The sequence below is a fragment of the Solea senegalensis genome, linkage group LG1, assembly GCF_019176455.1.
Source record: "Solea senegalensis isolate Sse05_10M linkage group LG1, IFAPA_SoseM_1, whole genome shotgun sequence".
NCBI lineage: Eukaryota > Metazoa > Chordata > Actinopteri > Pleuronectiformes > Soleidae > Solea > Solea senegalensis.
Window position 1 is genome coordinate 11,366,739 of NC_058021.1, and position 16,777 is coordinate 11,383,515.

The 16,777-nt window shown below is 41.0% G+C and overlaps 2 protein-coding genes across 16 annotated transcripts in view; both read left to right on the forward strand.

Moving 5' to 3' along the window:
* The window catches only part of mbnl1 (muscleblind-like splicing regulator 1), a 39,498-nt gene extending 28,294 nt beyond the window's left edge, over window positions 1-11,204 (forward strand). For 5 of the 15 annotated variants that reach the window (XM_044037681.1, XM_044037758.1, XM_044037605.1 and 2 more), the window contains 9 exons: window positions 149-370; window positions 1,156-1,395; window positions 2,391-2,444; window positions 4,075-4,228; window positions 5,275-5,310; window positions 5,993-6,084; window positions 6,559-6,603; window positions 7,346-7,417; window positions 7,595-11,204. In XM_044037681.1, the coding sequence (XP_043893616.1) occupies window positions 149-370; window positions 1,156-1,395; window positions 2,391-2,444; window positions 4,075-4,228; window positions 5,275-5,310; window positions 5,993-6,084; window positions 6,559-6,603; window positions 7,346-7,402 (900 nt within the window). In that variant the 3' untranslated portion in view covers window positions 7,403-7,417; window positions 7,595-11,204. The remainder of the gene's footprint in view (window positions 1-148; window positions 371-1,155; window positions 1,396-2,390; window positions 2,445-4,074; window positions 4,229-5,274; window positions 5,311-5,992; window positions 6,085-6,558; window positions 6,604-7,345; window positions 7,418-7,594) is intronic. The other 10 variants (XM_044037932.1, XM_044038110.1, XM_044038025.1 and 7 more) reach the window with 10 other exon arrangements.
* A 1,219-nt stretch (window positions 11,205-12,423) lies between these two features.
* Window positions 12,424-15,645, forward strand: LOC122778290 (ras-related protein Rap-2b-like). Its single transcript, XM_044040014.1, has one exon. The coding sequence runs from the start codon at window positions 12,674-12,676 to the stop codon at window positions 13,220-13,222; it is 549 nt and encodes a 182-aa protein (XP_043895949.1). The 5' UTR covers window positions 12,424-12,673; the 3' UTR covers window positions 13,223-15,645.
* Window positions 15,646-16,777: the final 1,132 nt, after the last annotated feature.

Below are 16,777 nucleotides of genomic sequence, written 5' to 3' on the forward strand. Positions count from 1 at the left end.
GAAGCTGACACACAAATACTGTTTGTGTGGCACTTTGAGTTTTTTTTGTCCCGTCAGCCCTGCTCTATCTTCTACAAAAAGCTGACTGTTAGTGGTTTTTCTCCACCATCATTCCATTTCTCTGCCTTTGCTTTGCTCTCGTTTCTAGCCCATGTTCTCAATGACGCCAGGCTTGGCCACTAATGCCAGTGCAGCAGCAGCCGTTGCAGCCGCAGCCTTTAATCCCTACCTGAGCCCAGTGTCACCAAGTCTGATGCCCCCAGAGATCCTACCCAACACCCCTGTCCTCATGGCCTCCAGCCCCACAGTCAGCCAAGTTCCCAACGCTGCTGCTGCAGCCCAGAAACTGCTGAGAACAGACAGACTCGAGGTAACGAACACATTAACTGAAGGCACCAGGTATTTCTCAGTATATTTATTTTAGTGCAAGGATGTGACAGTGACACAGAGTCAACTCGCTGCTACAACCGAGTTCCTCGAAGTCGTGTCACCACCAAGTGCTGCTATCAAGTAGTCTAAAAAAAAAAAAGGTAGAATAAAAATGCCAGTAAAAAAAGCACTAATATTTGAACTGAAACAGCAAAGGAATGTATTCTTTCTCTGTAACCACTGCATCAAGTATGATGTTACTGTCAGCAGAGACTTGAGGTAAATAGCAGCAAGCATAAGATGGTGCTGCCCCCTGGTGTCTGACACATAGACTTAAAAGTCTGTGAGAGTCAGTTTTCACCATCATATGTTTACAGACACGTCGCAGTTCGTCATTAATGTTGAAGCATGTTGATTTATGTAATTGAACTTTAGGTCTCGTGCAAATTACCGGTGTCAATGTCCCCATTGTGAGACTAATAAATATTGTGTACTTATAGTTTAAATTGGGTTAATATATGCTCTGTAATTTTTTATTGTCCAATGAGTTAGTTATTAATTGGTGGTTACTGTAGCCATAAGATGGCATTAAAACAACATTACTTTTGTTAACAAATCTATCACCACATTGTTACTGTACTCTAAAGTGTCGCCAAGAAAAGAGTCATATTGGACTTATTGTTCATGAATAACCAAACACACAAAGCAAGAAAATGTCTTGTTATTTATTAGTGCTGTATCCATATACTGTATCTACTTTATGGCTTCCTCTTACTTTGTTCCCAGGTGTGTCGGGAGTATCAGAGGGGCAACTGCTCCCGCGGCGAGAACGACTGTCGCTTCGCCCACCCCGCTGACAGCACCATGATCGACACCAACGACAACACCGTCACCGTGTGCATGGACTACATCAAGGGTCGGTGCTCCCGGGAAAAGTGCAAGTACTTCCACCCACCAGCCCATCTGCAGGCTAAAATAAAGGCTACCCAGCACCAGGTGAACCAGGCCACAGCCGCCGCAGCCATGGTGAGCAGTCTGTATAAGCATGGGCACACTCATTCACACAAACACAGCAGCTTAAGGAGCAAGTTTTAAATGTACTTTGGGGCTGTTTATTACACATTAAATCTCTTTTGTAAATATGTTCAGTGGCTCTTACTGTACCTCGCTGGTTTTATGTAGCTTTTCAGTTCTGCTTTTTTGCCAGGTCAAATTTTAAAGGTCTGCATGTTGGTTTGGGTAAAATCTCCTCCGAGGTGGATGATATGAAGAAGGACCAGACTATGGCATATTATGAATGTCATTATTTCTTATGCCCTTGTTCATCTCATCCCTGGCCACAAACAGAGAGTCAGTTCCTCTGTCCTCTGTCTCTTCTCTCTGATGCCCCGGTCTCATTTGTGACTCCATTGTTTCTGTGCTTCCTTTTTATTACTTCTCTTCCTCTTCACACTATTAAAGGAAGGACTCATTGTGCCGCCGCTCCTGTGTCGCAATAACAGCGTCTGTATGATATGATAGTACAGCTACACTTGTCTGTTGATTACAGTGTTCTCTTCATGGTCTTATTGACAGAGCAAAGGAGAGAGCTTGGTGTGGATCACTGTAATGTGACACTGACTTTTATGTGCACAGTGAAACAGAAACTTGTCAGTTGTGCTTTCATATATTCTGTCCGATACAACTACTGAAACCCACTTAAAGTGATGATTGAATAATTTTCTCATTGCTATATCCATCCATCTTTGTGTGCCAGTGACTAATGTAGATTAGTATTGATTATTGATGATCATTTAACTGTTGAGCAGCAGAGCTAGTGTCCACACTGTGCATGCCTTAGTCTTGTTATCCCCTTGTATATTGCATTCCAATGATTTGTTTTTTATTTGTTTTTGTTTTTTCTCACCTATACCCAAACTGCACTGCTGCCCCCATGATGCACCTCTGCTTGCTGGTTTATGTTAATGCGCTTGAACCCCATTGGCCCATTGCCATCATGTGCTCGCTGCCTGCTAATTAAGACTCAGTCGGCTGTCAAATCACTGAAGCGACCCCTCGACGCAACCTTTGACCTGGTACTATGACCTTTCACCTTTTAGCTTGGCATGTGGCTTTGTTGTAGAGCAGTGTTTTAACCAAAGATACCTAGCTATTTTTGTTGTCGTTGTCTCAGTGCAAATGTCTGTTTTTTCCTCCTGTTTATCTGTCATTATTGCCTGTGATAAAATGATGGTGGCTCGCAGTAGTTTAGGTTTCGTCCGCCCGGCGATCTACTTTTTAAAACTGAAGTGCGTGGCTTTCAAATGCGAAGATATTTTAGATTCCAACCGCTGTCTCTCTGTGTTTCTCAGTAAAGCAGTGTCACACTGCAACAGTCCCGCGCCGCACACAGAAGATGATTTGTTTTACGTCAAGACAGAAGGAGGCGACAACAAAACTGTACTTGTTAAGCGAGGGGGTTGCAAACCGGTTTAGAGTATGACTGAAAACACTATGAAGCGCCCGTGAAAGGTTTCAGGCGTGAATTCACAAACGCTCCTTCAGTCCCGTATGACAGTATTGCCAGTCAGAGCCCGTTTTCAGATGAAGGATGCAGCATACAGATGCTGTTACTTTGTTTCTGTTCACAAAGACCAAACAGTGGCAGAATAATAATAATAATACCAACAGAAAATCTCCAAAACATATGCACTGCAGCGTCAACACAGAAATGACCCGAAATGCGAATTTGAAATGTCGAATTCGAGCCACTATCAATTCATCACCTTTTGCTTGTATTAACAAAAGTCAGTGAGGACTAGGGAAGAAGAGCTTCTGTAATGGTGGCATGGCTTTAGTCTTACGTCCAAGTCAGTGTTCAATGTTGTGGAGCAGCTCAATCAAGTGTTTGCATGTCTGTGTCGCTAGTGCATGTCATATGGATAAGGGTGGGGCTAAGAGGAACAGTCTTTACAACCGTACAGGAGTGATCCCACCATAACAGATGAATACTGTTCAAATGATAGTTCACTCCGTCGTCAAATCTTGTCATGGAATATTCTGACCTCAAGACTGGCCTCATGCCAAGATGAAGTCCACACATAGAGCATGTTCAATAGTGCAAAGGTTTGACAGTGGAACTGTACTTTTCAATATCTGACTCATCGTGTCCCTTGGCCTGAGACCATTTTTGAAATGAAGCTGAGAGTGAACCATCAATTAAACATGGCTTACACAGTTTATCATGGAGCTAGCAGTGCAGCCTCCCTTTCTCTGTGCTTCCTACCTGTTTCAACTCTTATTAGAAGCCTTATTGTTTTAATTGTTAATGCTTGCTTATGTTGCATTTAGTCAGCCTTAGGAGTACAAAGTGAAGACATCCAATTAAGATTAGGTCATGAATAATGCTTGTTAGCGATTAGCTCCAGTAGCACCATGCTCCTGCTTGTGTAGTACTTGTGTCAGACTGCTGCTTGCTTGCTACTGATGATATGATGATACTATTGTCGTTGTTGTTGTTGTTGTTTTTTTACACTCAAGGATGTTGTGACACAGATTCTATGATGTTCTCTAACTATGTACCTTGTTTTGTTTTCTTATTTTGCCTCTCTCCAACACTCCAACTTTTTCTCTTTTCCACGCACCTCTCTCTCTCTCTCTCTCTCTCTCTCTCTGTCTCTGTTTTTTTCCCCCCCCTCACTGACCTCCCTCCATCTGGCTGAGCAGGGCATCGCCCCTAGTGTCATGGCTCCTCTGCCAAAACGGGCAGCCTTGGAGAAGGCCAACGGTGCCTCTGCCGTGTTTAACACCGGCATGCTCCAGTACCAACAGGCCCTGGCCAACATGCAGTTTCAGCAGCAGGCTGCTTTCCTCCCATCAGGTATGGTTCCAAAATCAACCACAGCTAGTGCTCTGCCTGCCCCGAGGATGCCTGGATCAGTCTGACCTGGCTCCTGTTTAACTGGAGTTGGGGGGAAGTGGTAGATTTCATTTCAGCTGTGGACTATTTTTAGCTTCTTTTTTGTTTGTATATAATGAAAGTACAAACAGTGACACACACATTAAACTGCTAGATTGTATTCTAAGTAAAAAGTAAAGCTTAAGTAAAGTGCAGAAGAAAAGCTCAAACTGCTCAGATGCAACAGATTAGTGCATCATGCTTATGGTACTGCATGGTCACTTGATGTTGACATCAGATTAGACTGTCTTTCTGACTACTAAGTACCATAATATGGCTCCACATAGCTTCTTGCTTATTCTGTGCAGGCTGATTGTGAGGAACGCATGGATGTTTGTTAGAAGAAAGGATCGGAGTTGATTAAGATAAAAAAAAAAAAACAGCAACAACTGTTTAGTGCTCAAACTAACACCCGACCACTTTTTCCTCAACCATGTAATGTGTTATATTTATTTATGATGAATCCCACAACATCAGGACAGTAATGAAAATAGATTCATTACATATGCCTGATTTCTTTTATAATGATCTCTGCATTATTTACTGAGAAATGAACTGAAACGTTACGACTAGCTTTCCTGCTAATAAAGACAAACGGACGAATAACCCTGACCACATGGCGCAGACAGATAATTGTCATGTTTTGATGTGGTGTGCTGTGGCTGGGGCTTTTGCTTGGGCTGGGATGAATGGGTCTGGATGTGTTGATTTAATTGTATATGGTTTATTTCACATTCATATTCATTACGCTTCAGATGGAGAAGTTTAGTATTCATTCACTGGTCTGATTAACAGATTACTTTATGTTGAGATCAACCCTTCGCCTTTTTCCAATCACTGTGTCAAAGAGATATTAACCTTTTTTTCCCCCCTTATCTCTCCCCTCACTCTAACGAAACCTTGTGATGGGCTGTTTTGATTTCTCTTCCCTATCCAATCCACTTCCTGTTGCACTGCATGATGGGCAGGCTCAATATTGTGCATGACACCTGCAGCCAGCATTGGTAGGTTCCAGCTTTCCTTCTTCAGTTATCTGTAACCTCATGTCTGTGACTCACACATCATCAAACTCCAACCAGCAGTTTTATTTAGTTTATTGATTAATTTATCACTTTTGGTCATGTGAAGAAACATTTTTGTGATGTGAAGCCTAAGTAACCGTCCACATAAGGAGAGATTTTAAATTTTAAATTGTGTTTATGACCTCTGTGACAGCATTTTATTTTTGTTATGTCCTCTGTTTACGCCTACTGTGTACAGCTTTACCACTCTCGTTCTCATGCTGTTCTAAACCTGGCTTTTGGCTGGTCTAACCTGACGTCAGTTGAAACCCCTTTTTTAGAAGAAGTGAGGGAGTTCAATTGTAACCCTCCCTGTCGTCTGCTCTGCCATAAAGATTCTTCGCACTGGTGTGACAGCACGTTTATTTATATGTTAAACTTTTTAAATTGTAGCTGGTATTAACCCAGTATTGGTTCTGAAAGTATAAACCAATGTGGAAGTTGATGCGCTGCAGTTCTGTGTTGGCAGAGGGAAGAACGGGAACCAGTTAAATCGAATCCCTCTCACTGAATCCGTTCTCTGTCTTTCTCCTTTCCCTTATTTGCCTGGTGTGTGTGTATGTGTGTGTGTGGCTCCACTGCTCCTCTTTGAATTTTTGCTTACATGATTTTCCCTCCAAAAAAGTTCCCATGATGCACGGTGGTACTCCAGCCACTGTGTCTGCAGCCACCACATCTGCCACAAGCGTTCCCTTCGCAACTGCCTCCACCAATCAGGTTTGCACGACTATCTCTCTATCTCTCTCTATCTCTCTCTCTATCTCTCTCTATCTCTCTCTCTATCTATCTATCTATCTCTATCTCTCTCTCTCTCTATCTATCTCTATCTCTCTCTCTCTATCTATCTATCTATCTATCTCTCTCTCTCTATCTCTATCTATCTATCTATCTATCTATCTATCTATCTATCTCTCTCTCTTATTCACTGCACATTGGCGATCTGGGGATGCTTGTGTCTTACAGTGAGGGGAGGGTTGGGTTGAAGGCGGTACTCCCTCTTGTTGGCCTACACCAACATTGTGTGCATATCATCTTGTTACACGTTTAAAAAAAAAAGAGAATGTATTATTTTACGTATATCTATCGTGCAGTTTAACACATTTCTTGGATCATGTCTTTCTGGAGAAGTATGTTGTCTTACATTTAATGTGTCCTCATTGTAACCTGGATTTTGTCCTTTCCCATTTTGAGGACTCTTCCTTATCAAAGTTGACTACCAACGAATACATGCAATTGGTATGTATGAGGTAGTTTTTTTTGTTTTTTGTTTTTTTTTTTCTACTTTTTATTTTTTAGAGCTATTTGCACAGCTTGTGCAACAGTCGCTATCTGTGACCTTTGGTGCTTGGCATTTGTTTTGTTTTGTTGTTTCTGTTTTGCTGCTGCTTCCAGCACATAAAGCGAAGCTCTACTATGTCCTTTCTGTTTAAAAGCAGGACATACTCATTGATAAAGTTGTACAGTCAGTGTGTAAGAAGATTTGTGACATTTTCTGTTTTGGGATTTTGTAAACAGTTAACCTATATTGCAGAATTACGTAGCACTAGAACAAAATAAGATTGGAAAAACTAAGCTGTTATTTCTCCGGGAACTCCAGAGTCAGACTTCTGCATTTTACTGAGGTGTGCAGGTCAACAACTTGGAGGACTTAGATTTGCATGGGGGAGCCACCTCACTAACAGTGTCCCTTTGTCCTCCTCATCTGTCCCTCCCCTTCAACCCACCTCTTCCCCTCCTTGCTGTCCAGAAGTGTTTTAATCTTATCGATATGTCACATCACGAGTGATCTGTGCCACACTGTAGCCAAATTGCTTCTTCTATCTTGCCATCATTGTCCCCTTCTTTTTGTTTTCAGCAATAATGAAACTCATCTCAGTGTGAGAATGTGGTGTAGATCTGTGGTTGTTTTGTCCACCAGCGTCCACTCAGCCTGGTAATTTGTCCCATGTTTGATCCCTGTCTGTTTTTCTACCCACAGATTCCAATAATATCTGCAGATCATCTGAGTAGTCACAAGTTCTTGACTCAAATGTAGTTCCTCTTAAGAACAGTGAGTTCTCATTTCAATCCCCACACTCTCTCATTTGTTCTACAAAGTATTATCACTTTGGTGTGTTACTTCCCTAGTTTGAGGCTTGACCCCATACAGCTTATAAATGTCTTCTCTGTCTCTGGCAGAGGCATGACGATTCCTTTTGGTTTAAACTGAAATCCTCATATCTTGCAGATCAAAAAGAATGTGTGCTGGCACCGTCCAAGCCAAAAGAGTTCAGCCTTTACCTACATAACCTTCAGAATGTCAAGCAATGGGACATGGAGGGTCTTGCCATCTCTTAGCCGGTCCATGACGATGGTCTCATCACACATGCAAACATCAAGGGTGCAAAACACGGCCTGTGCCATCTTCCCACATATCAATGTCAAAGAAGAGTTTGTTGTCAATTTCAACGTCCAGCTGAGCGAAGAGGATGTCTTGGTGTCAGGGTCAGTGTGTCTCCCCCTCTGGGAAAATGTTCATATTACACCTCTGTGTCTGACTAAATCATAGCACTCAATTTGCTCTAATTGTAATCATTACTGCATGCACTGAAGGTCAAGAGCGTGGTTGCATGAGGCAACATCCAGTGCTGGTACGTTACTAGACCAAGATGTTTCTTTTTCCTTTTTTTTTTTTTTTTTTTGTATTTGTTCTGCTTTATTTTGTTAAATTGATAGCCATGTTTCATAGTTTACAAGTGAACTGCAAACATGCACCTTGAATTTCAATTGAATTCTGAAAAGGCACAATGATTTGAACAGGAATTATTGTTTTTTTTGTTTGTTTTTTTTTTTTGCCAAAAGAATTAGGCATGTGTACAGTATTGTGTTTTTACAGCGACTAGTAAAACTAGATGTTGAAATGAGGGTCTTGGACATATGAATGTTCTGGGTAAACCAACATACCTGTGTACCTTGAAAGCACAGCCAGGCTAGCTTTTTCTCACCTTGTCACGTGCCATCAAGGCCATACAGCTAAAACCAGAGTGTTATCTCAGCAGTGTTATTTGTTTACTGAAGGTAAAAGTTTTGTATGGCTCTTTTTGTATTGTTTATTTTCAAAATCTCCTTTGTGAGTGTTTTTTTTGTTTTGTTTGTTTTTTACTTTAATCTAATTAATCAGTTTTAGAAGTGGGGTGGTTTTTTTGCCTTTTTTTAATTACTTTTTATTTTTAAATTTTTAAAAAAAGTTGGGTTTTTCTAAAGTTTGTCATACCTTTTAATAGACTAGTGTTTGTTTGTTTTTGTTTTTTTTTTGTTTTTTGTTTTTTTTTAATTGGAATTAAGATGTTGCTCAAGTCCATTGACTCAAATGCCTGGTGAAGGAGAGGGTGTAGCTTCAGTTGACATTGTGTTACCCTCTTCTAAAGAGGGCGCAACTCGAAAAAACGGGGCTCCAAAAAGCACTGTTGAGCCATGTGTAGATAGGAATTTAAAAAAACGGCCCAAAGGTCTATTAGGTCATTTAAACCACATGTGCACTTGAATGATTGTTTGTCTAATCGCCCTGTTTTAATTCCACATCCCATTGTAGGTGAACCTTCATTTTTGAGGAAATGCAACACAGTCCGCGTGACTTGTGTGTCAAGCAAAGCGTTGAAGGCTGTCGTTCACTTGTAGATGTGACTACGGAAACCAAAGCACAGTTTTTTCCTCCTAATTGTGTTCACGAGCATCACAAAAGAGGCTTGAAACACTTAAAGGAAACATTTTTATCATTTATCATCCGTCACTTCCTCTTTTTTTTTTCTGTCCTATTCACAGAGGTGTGTAGTGTGTCTTTACTGGTTGTAATGTACCTTACAAAGCCTTAGATTGCATTTAATGGGTCCCAGCCCAATCCAATGTACTTTCAATCACCATGCAGGTAAAGAACACCAATGATGTTTTATATCACAAGGCGCTTATTATTATTATTTTTCCATTCTCTATATGTAAAGATAACAATTACTCTCTTAAATTTCATTGAATTTGTGTTATGTACTACTTAAGGATTTGAATCTATTTGAGGTATGTAGATGTAGATTTTTTTTTTTTTTGCCTTACTATATATTACTTGACGACATTGATATAGCCGTTGTAGATTTTGAGGTAGTATACATTCATAACTTTTCAAACCATATAAATGATAGTGTTTTGAGTCAGTTTTAAATATTCACTTCATTCATATAGCTGGATGTCTTTTCTTTAGTTGATGTTACATTATCACTTAATTTTGTTGATGAGAGAACATTTTTTTGATACAAGGAATGAGATCAATTAATTTGTCACCGTGGCGCCGCTCGGTCGAGAGGAAAACAAAACGACTAATAATGTTTTAACCGACTTAAATTTTCCTTGTAACATGTCGAGATCATGTTTGAAGATATATTGTATTGAGATATAGATTGTCCATGTTTGAGAGTACAAATTATTTTCTACTGTATCCATTTAAAAAAAAAAAAAAAAAAAAGATGTACTTTTGTTGGAATATTTCTTAAGTTTGCCCTGAATGTCAGGCCAAATCAAGCAGTGAAATTGATGGGTGTTTGGATATTCGGTCAATAGTGAGATTAGGAGCGAGTAAGAAAAGACTTTTCCTGACCGGAGAGGTCTGAAATGCTGCAGATGATGAGTTTTAACCTAAGGGACGAAGGTTGACTTTTTGCACTTCTGTATATAGTCAAATGAACAGAGAAAAATGTGTATCATATTGAGATATTATTTTGAATAAAAATATCTATAATTATAAGGAATTTTGTTAGATTAATTTAAATTCTTAAATTAGAAGACCAGCTACAAAAAAAAAAAATGCTTGCAAAGAAGGGCACCAGTTTCTTGGTTAATGCATTCAGGAAAAGCTATGCGCTTTTTGTCTTATTTTTATCAGTGACAAGTATTGCCAGGAAATGTCGTAGGGGAGTAGATATCCCCATGTCATGCAGACTCCACACCCCTCTCATTGGATGACACATCCAATGACGTCTACAGTATATATCGTTTGTTGGACTTGGTCACGCAGTATTGCTGCTCCCATGGTAGAGATGATACATAAAACTATCAAAGATTTGTATTTTTATTATAGTTTGATTTACTTGCATGCACACGTACAAACAAAAAGAAACAGCCTAGTTACAGTATTTAAGGGAAGATAACACAGTCAAGACAACATAATAATACACAGTAATACATTTCTTTTCCTTCGAATTATACGTACAGTAGATAACATCCACACTGGGGAGAAATAATACTTCAAAAACAAGTCATCATACTCTTTGTGTGGCAAGAAAATATTTTATTTCCAAGAAACCATGTTAAAAAAAGGATGAAATATTAGCACTCATGCACCCTGGATACTTTTCTCACAGCCATACAATTGCAGTCAGCACTGACTCACTGAACGTTGCTCCTGCTATCATATCTGTGCACTCAGCAGGTGAAGGCTCACCACACCAAATGCGCATTTGGCAAATTTGTCTTTCAAATGAATGTAACGGTCGCCAGTCAGCGTCGACGTGTTTCTAAGTCGAGGCTGCTGTGTCGGCGCTGCAGAACCAAAGCACCATTTCCTCCAAAATCACATGCTCAGTCTCTCGACTGCAACCCAAGGTTTCTCTTCCCTGCTGGGCGCACATGTTCGCTTTGACTGCTTTTTACTTGTTAGTGCAACCATCAGTTATGTATTTGCTAACAGCAACACAATAATGTACTATTCTGTCTTCAGATTTGTTTATGCACATTTTATTGTTGCCATAATTGACTCTTGCTGTATGGATGAAAAAAAAAATCTGAATAAAATAATATTTGATTTGCTCATGCAACAGGTTTTGTTTCAGCCTCTGTTTGTTCTGACACAATGTGAAATGCATCTTTCTGCAAATATATTATTACTATCTATAAATCCAGTTGGAGATTTATAATTCTGACTAGTTCAGGATATAGTTCAGATTCCCCTGTGCTGCTGCTGTATACACACAAACACTCCCTCAGTGGGGTCTGATAGCATTGCTTTACAAAGCCTGTTTTCAGACAAAAGACACAGCATACAAATAATGTTAGATGCCCCTGAAACTTTACAATTGTCATTTTCCCCCAAGTTATAATGGCTGCTGTGCAGTCAGTCATGTATAAAGTACCTAAAGGGGAAGTATCCTACCAGAAAAGGACTTTGGTAGAAGTTGAAGTCACTTTTTATAATATTAAGTAAAAGTCTTAAAGTATATGACATTTACTGTACTTAAGACTAGAAAAGCTCTACATAAATACAGACCATTACCAACTGTTCTTCTGATTGTATTTGGTAGTAACAAGTAAGAAAGATAGAGGTAATGGATAGTGGAGTAAAAGTACACAATTGAATTAGGAAATGTAGTGGAGTAAAAGTTTTGTGTATGTATGGATCATGGTAGGAAGAAAGCGGTCCAACAGGACAGCATAGAAATGTTTTTTGTGATTTCTTAATCCTGGAACACACCTGATTCAAATGAATGGCTCGTTATCGGGCTTCTGCAGAGCTTGCTAATGAGTGGATGATTTGAATCAGGTGTGTTGGAGCAGGGAAGCATCTAAAACATACAGAGCCCAGGACCAGGATTGACATACTCTGTTTTGAATGTTAAAATGTTTGACATGGACTGCTGTTGATTCAGCTTCATCTTTGTGATTTGGCGACTGGCTTATATGTGCATTACTGCCACCTACTGAACTGGAGTGTGGGAAAGGTAGGTTGGGAAAAATATACTGTATATGTAGAAAATAAACAATAATAATAATATAGTAATAATAGATTTTTTTTTTCGGATTCAGCTCTGAGACTGTTGATATTATAGTCTGAGGTCATAGGTCACGCAGACCCCACAGTTGTTTTTTCCGGTCACATGACCGCCCTGTGTTTCTGGTGACTGCTCCTTTAAGAAAGCGGAACTGAGTCTCGGCTCTTGACGCTGCCGAGGATGTGGGCAGGAAACGCCGCGCAAGAGGAGCGGAGCGATCACGCTTCCCAGCGCCGTTGCACAATACAGTGCGATGAAAATGAGCTGTAATCCGCCACGCTGATGTCCAGGAGCGGAGCCTCTCCTCGGATCCCTGCTCCCCGGAATTCGCAGCGCAGGCTCGGGATTTGACTCCTAGACGAGCGACAGCGCCGCCTTCGCAGCCTGCTTGGGTTGAAAACATCGGGGCTGGTCAGCGGGTGGGAGAGAGGAGGCTTCGTCGCGGAAAAAGGAGGTGTCTGCCTTTTCTTCCTCCCCCTCCTCTCCTTTCCTCCTCTCCTCCTATCCTCTCCTTGGCCATGAGGGAGTACAAAGTGGTTGTTTTGGGCTCGGGTGGAGTCGGTAAATCCGCCCTGACGGTCCAATTCGTGACGGGCTCCTTCATCGAGAAGTACGACCCCACCATCGAGGATTTTTACAGGAAGGAGATCGAGGTGGACTCGTCCCCGTCCGTGCTGGAGATCCTGGACACGGCGGGGACCGAGCAGTTCGCCTCCATGCGGGATCTGTACATCAAAAACGGCCAGGGCTTCATTCTGGTCTACAGCCTGGTCAACCAGCAGAGCTTCCAGGACATCAAGCCCATGAGGGACCAGATCATCCGGGTGAAGAGGTACGAGAGGGTTCCCATGATCCTGGTGGGCAACAAGGTGGACCTGGAGGGGGAGAGGGAGGTCTCCTCCGGGGAAGGCAAGGCGCTGGCCCAGGACTGGAGCTGCCCCTTCATGGAAACTTCAGCCAAGAATAAAGGATCAGTGGACGAACTGTTTGCAGAAATTGTCAGACAGATGAACTACTCAACTGTCCCCAGTGGCGGAGACAAGTGCTGCTCATGCGTCCTGCTCTAAACATCAACAACATCAACAACAACAACAACAACAGTAACTGAGTCCTGGCTGGTTTTTGAGCTCATATATTGTCCTACAGGCAAAAGTATTCCCTCTCTTCACACTGTTGTCTTATTGTTGCACATAAACAAACAAACAATTGACGATGACAACAATCGATTACACTCACCAGCCATTTTATTAGGTACACATGACACCTTTTTATAATGTGGCGGGATTGATGTGTTGTGCTTTCAGAGATGTTCTTCTCCATACCCTGGTTGTAACAAGTGGTTATTTTTGCCTTTCTGTCAGTTTGAACCGGTCTGGTCATGCTCTGAAGTTTTGGCATCAACACATTTTTCACTGAGAGATCACTGGATATTTTCCCTCTTCCTGACCATTCTCCGTAAACCGTCGAGCATGGCAAGGACAACAGTAGACCAGGGTGTGTTTAAGATTGATGAAGATGACAGCGTTGTGTTGAAATTGGAATTCTGCAGTGCTGCCCCAACAGTCTTGCTTTGCAGATGACACAGCACAACAAACGTTTTGTGGTCAACAGTCTGCAAAGGGAATGGTTTGCACCATGGTTTGCTGGTTAAGATGCCAAATGACCAGTCACGGCAATTTCTATCACAATTTCTGCAGCCCATGTGACACACGGCAGATTCAGAAGTCGCCCTGGTCTCGATTCTGACGCTCAGGTTGAACTTCAGCAGGTCGTCTGGACCTTGTCAACATGAGCTGCTGCGGTGTCATTGGCATTTTTGATATTTATAGTGACAGGTGAAACCTAACGGGTGTACCTATTAAAGTGGCTGGTGACTTTCTGTATGATAGTTTGGAAAAGTGTTTACATGACAAAGTACTTGAATGTTTCAGGATTTTTTTTTTATAGCTTTGTATATGACACTTCTCTGGTAATGTGCCTCAATGGGAATGTCTCATTGTGAAACCTAAGAGACACATGATTTCCTTTGCTTCTCCTCCCCGCCCCCCCCCACCCCCCATTTGTCTCTTTCTCTCTCTCTCTTCTCCTCTCTTTGTGGTTTTATTTGTTAAGTTGTACTGTTTGATTATCTGGACTGGGTCCATCAGTCTTGGAGAGACTGGTGGTGTGGGTTATTGTGTCCTGTGGCTGAAGGAGACCTTGACATATTTTAAAATTGCTCTTGAAGCTTGCACAGGTTGCTCAAATACAATCTCGATTTTTCCTGCGACATGTCTGGAGGTGCAGACGCTCCCCACGAAGGCTACGTTTAAAAAAACAACACATAACTGTGTTAAACCAAAAAAAAATAAAATAGGAGGATACCTGCACAACAGCATGGCCCATCAAGTCAAAAATAATTATTTGTATCTTAATTTGTGAATCATTAGTGGTACATTGAAATTAATGATAGTTTGACATCTTAACAGCAGTGTTGAATAGATGTTGGAGGGGACACACTGCATCCACACTGCCACTGCATTTCTAGAGCCCTGAAAATGGAGACGTTTGAAGATGCTTTTTTTCAGAAACCGAGTTTTCAAATATCATGTCACCAGCATTCACTTAACTGTGACTGGTCATCACAGACTTCAACTCCACTATTAGCTGTGAATGAAAAAGCTTCATCAACTCTTACTTTCACTTCATATTTTGCTCTCCAAACAACCGCAGAGGAGACGTTCAGCTTTTTGTTTACATCCGCACGTGCGTGTGAATGATCACGTGACATGCGTTATGGATGCAGTTTTCTTCTGATGCGCTCGTGATTGTGGAAACACCTGTTTTCATATGAATATGTAATAGTAAATTTAAGATGCTGTGTTTTAAAGCTGTGGATTCTGGTGGAGTTGTGAAATGCCTCCATATTTTGTGTCTCTCCTCTCCCTCGTCCCCAATGATCTAGTGAAAGTGGATTCATCATGGAACTTGCACTTAGCTGACGGTCTCCCTCCTCAGTGTGCACAAACAAGGAACTCGGTGCATCGCTGTCACTGACCCCATGTCAAGTGCCTTCCTAAGAAAACTCCTGTGACCGTGCCAACAGATGAGTCCTAATTTCCCTTGCAGTGCGTCTCGATGGCAATCAGAACATTTTATTATTTTTTTGATTTTTCTTTTTTCTTTTAGAATAATCAGTTTTCAGTATACCTGCTCCTCCTTTACAGGCAGGAAGTGAAGCTTGTAACAGACCTGCTGCTTCAAGGTCACATTCAGGCCGTTTTTCTCAAGGTACTCGTCCAACAAGAACATTCATTTTGTTTACTGAATGGCAAGCCATGTCTTTTGTGTATTATCTAGATTTATTTCTTTTCTAAAAAAAAAAATATATAAATGAATAAATAAATGTGACGTTTTTGACTTAATGTAAATGTAAATCGACCTTTGGACAAATCTTCTGCCATCAACCTGTCAGTTTTAAAGACTTGTAATACAAAAGCATTTTATGTAACACTGTGTGCTGTCACTGACTCCACGGCTGGCTTAAAACGGAAGTGTGAAACTTTTAAATATAAACGAATGTTTGTTGCACTCGAGCCATTGTCAAATGAGTTTGCACAATGCGGACTGAGCCAATGGGCTGATTCTCTCTGTTTCTCAGTACAGTGGGGTTTAGACCTCATGTCGCCCAGCAAACACACACAAGCACTTACAAACAGTTACTACTGTTGGACAAAACAACAGTTTGACTGAGTAAATGCCTCTTGTCCCCGCCCTGCTTGTGTACACAAACAAACACTCCCATCAGTCAGGTCTGATAGTCTTGCTTGACAGCGCCTTAGGCAGGTGAAGGCTTCAGCATTTAAATAATGTCACATCAGGGAGACCAAACAATCAGATTAATACAATACAGGTCACACACTGTAGCTTTATGGATACTTTGTGACCTATGTTATTGCACATACAAGTTCATTTAAAGTATGACGTAAACCACCCCGTAAGTCATTTTTGGTCGCTCCTCACTGATGAATGTTGTTGACCTGCACGATAAAGAGAACGAGAAACGACATAGACTGGATTAACATTCATAGCTGACCCCATGTCCTCGTTGGCAAATAACAAAATAACAAACTGAATTCACCTTTTTATACCCAAGTATGAGCTTAATTTGGCATCTTAATCAAGAAATAATAATGAGCTTTACTATTGTTTTTTTTTTGTAAAAATTTCACAATAATAGTTATATTTTAGCATTGTGAGCTTCTGCACACTGCTGTTGTAATCATTACAGAAACATTGAAAAAAATGATTTTGATAATTACCAATGCTGTTTAGGGCAGTTGTGGTTTTGGTAATGGTCTAATGAATTTGTTAAGCACCATACTATATTTTAATATTTTAGCATTAGGTGAAACAAAACATCACCCAGGGCCTTTGTAACTTAATACTGCTTTTTACTTAATAATTCAAACTAAATAGATAGTGGCAAACCTTGGTATGAAATGAGGATTATTTTAGTAAGTGATCGCCCCCCATGGCTCGGCTGAATGAAGCTCCTCTCAGTCCACTTGTTTGCCAGCGGGTACAGTTTTCCAGAAGGTGTGTTTCGCTGTCCCTGCTGCATGTTTTCTAGCCTGCAGCGT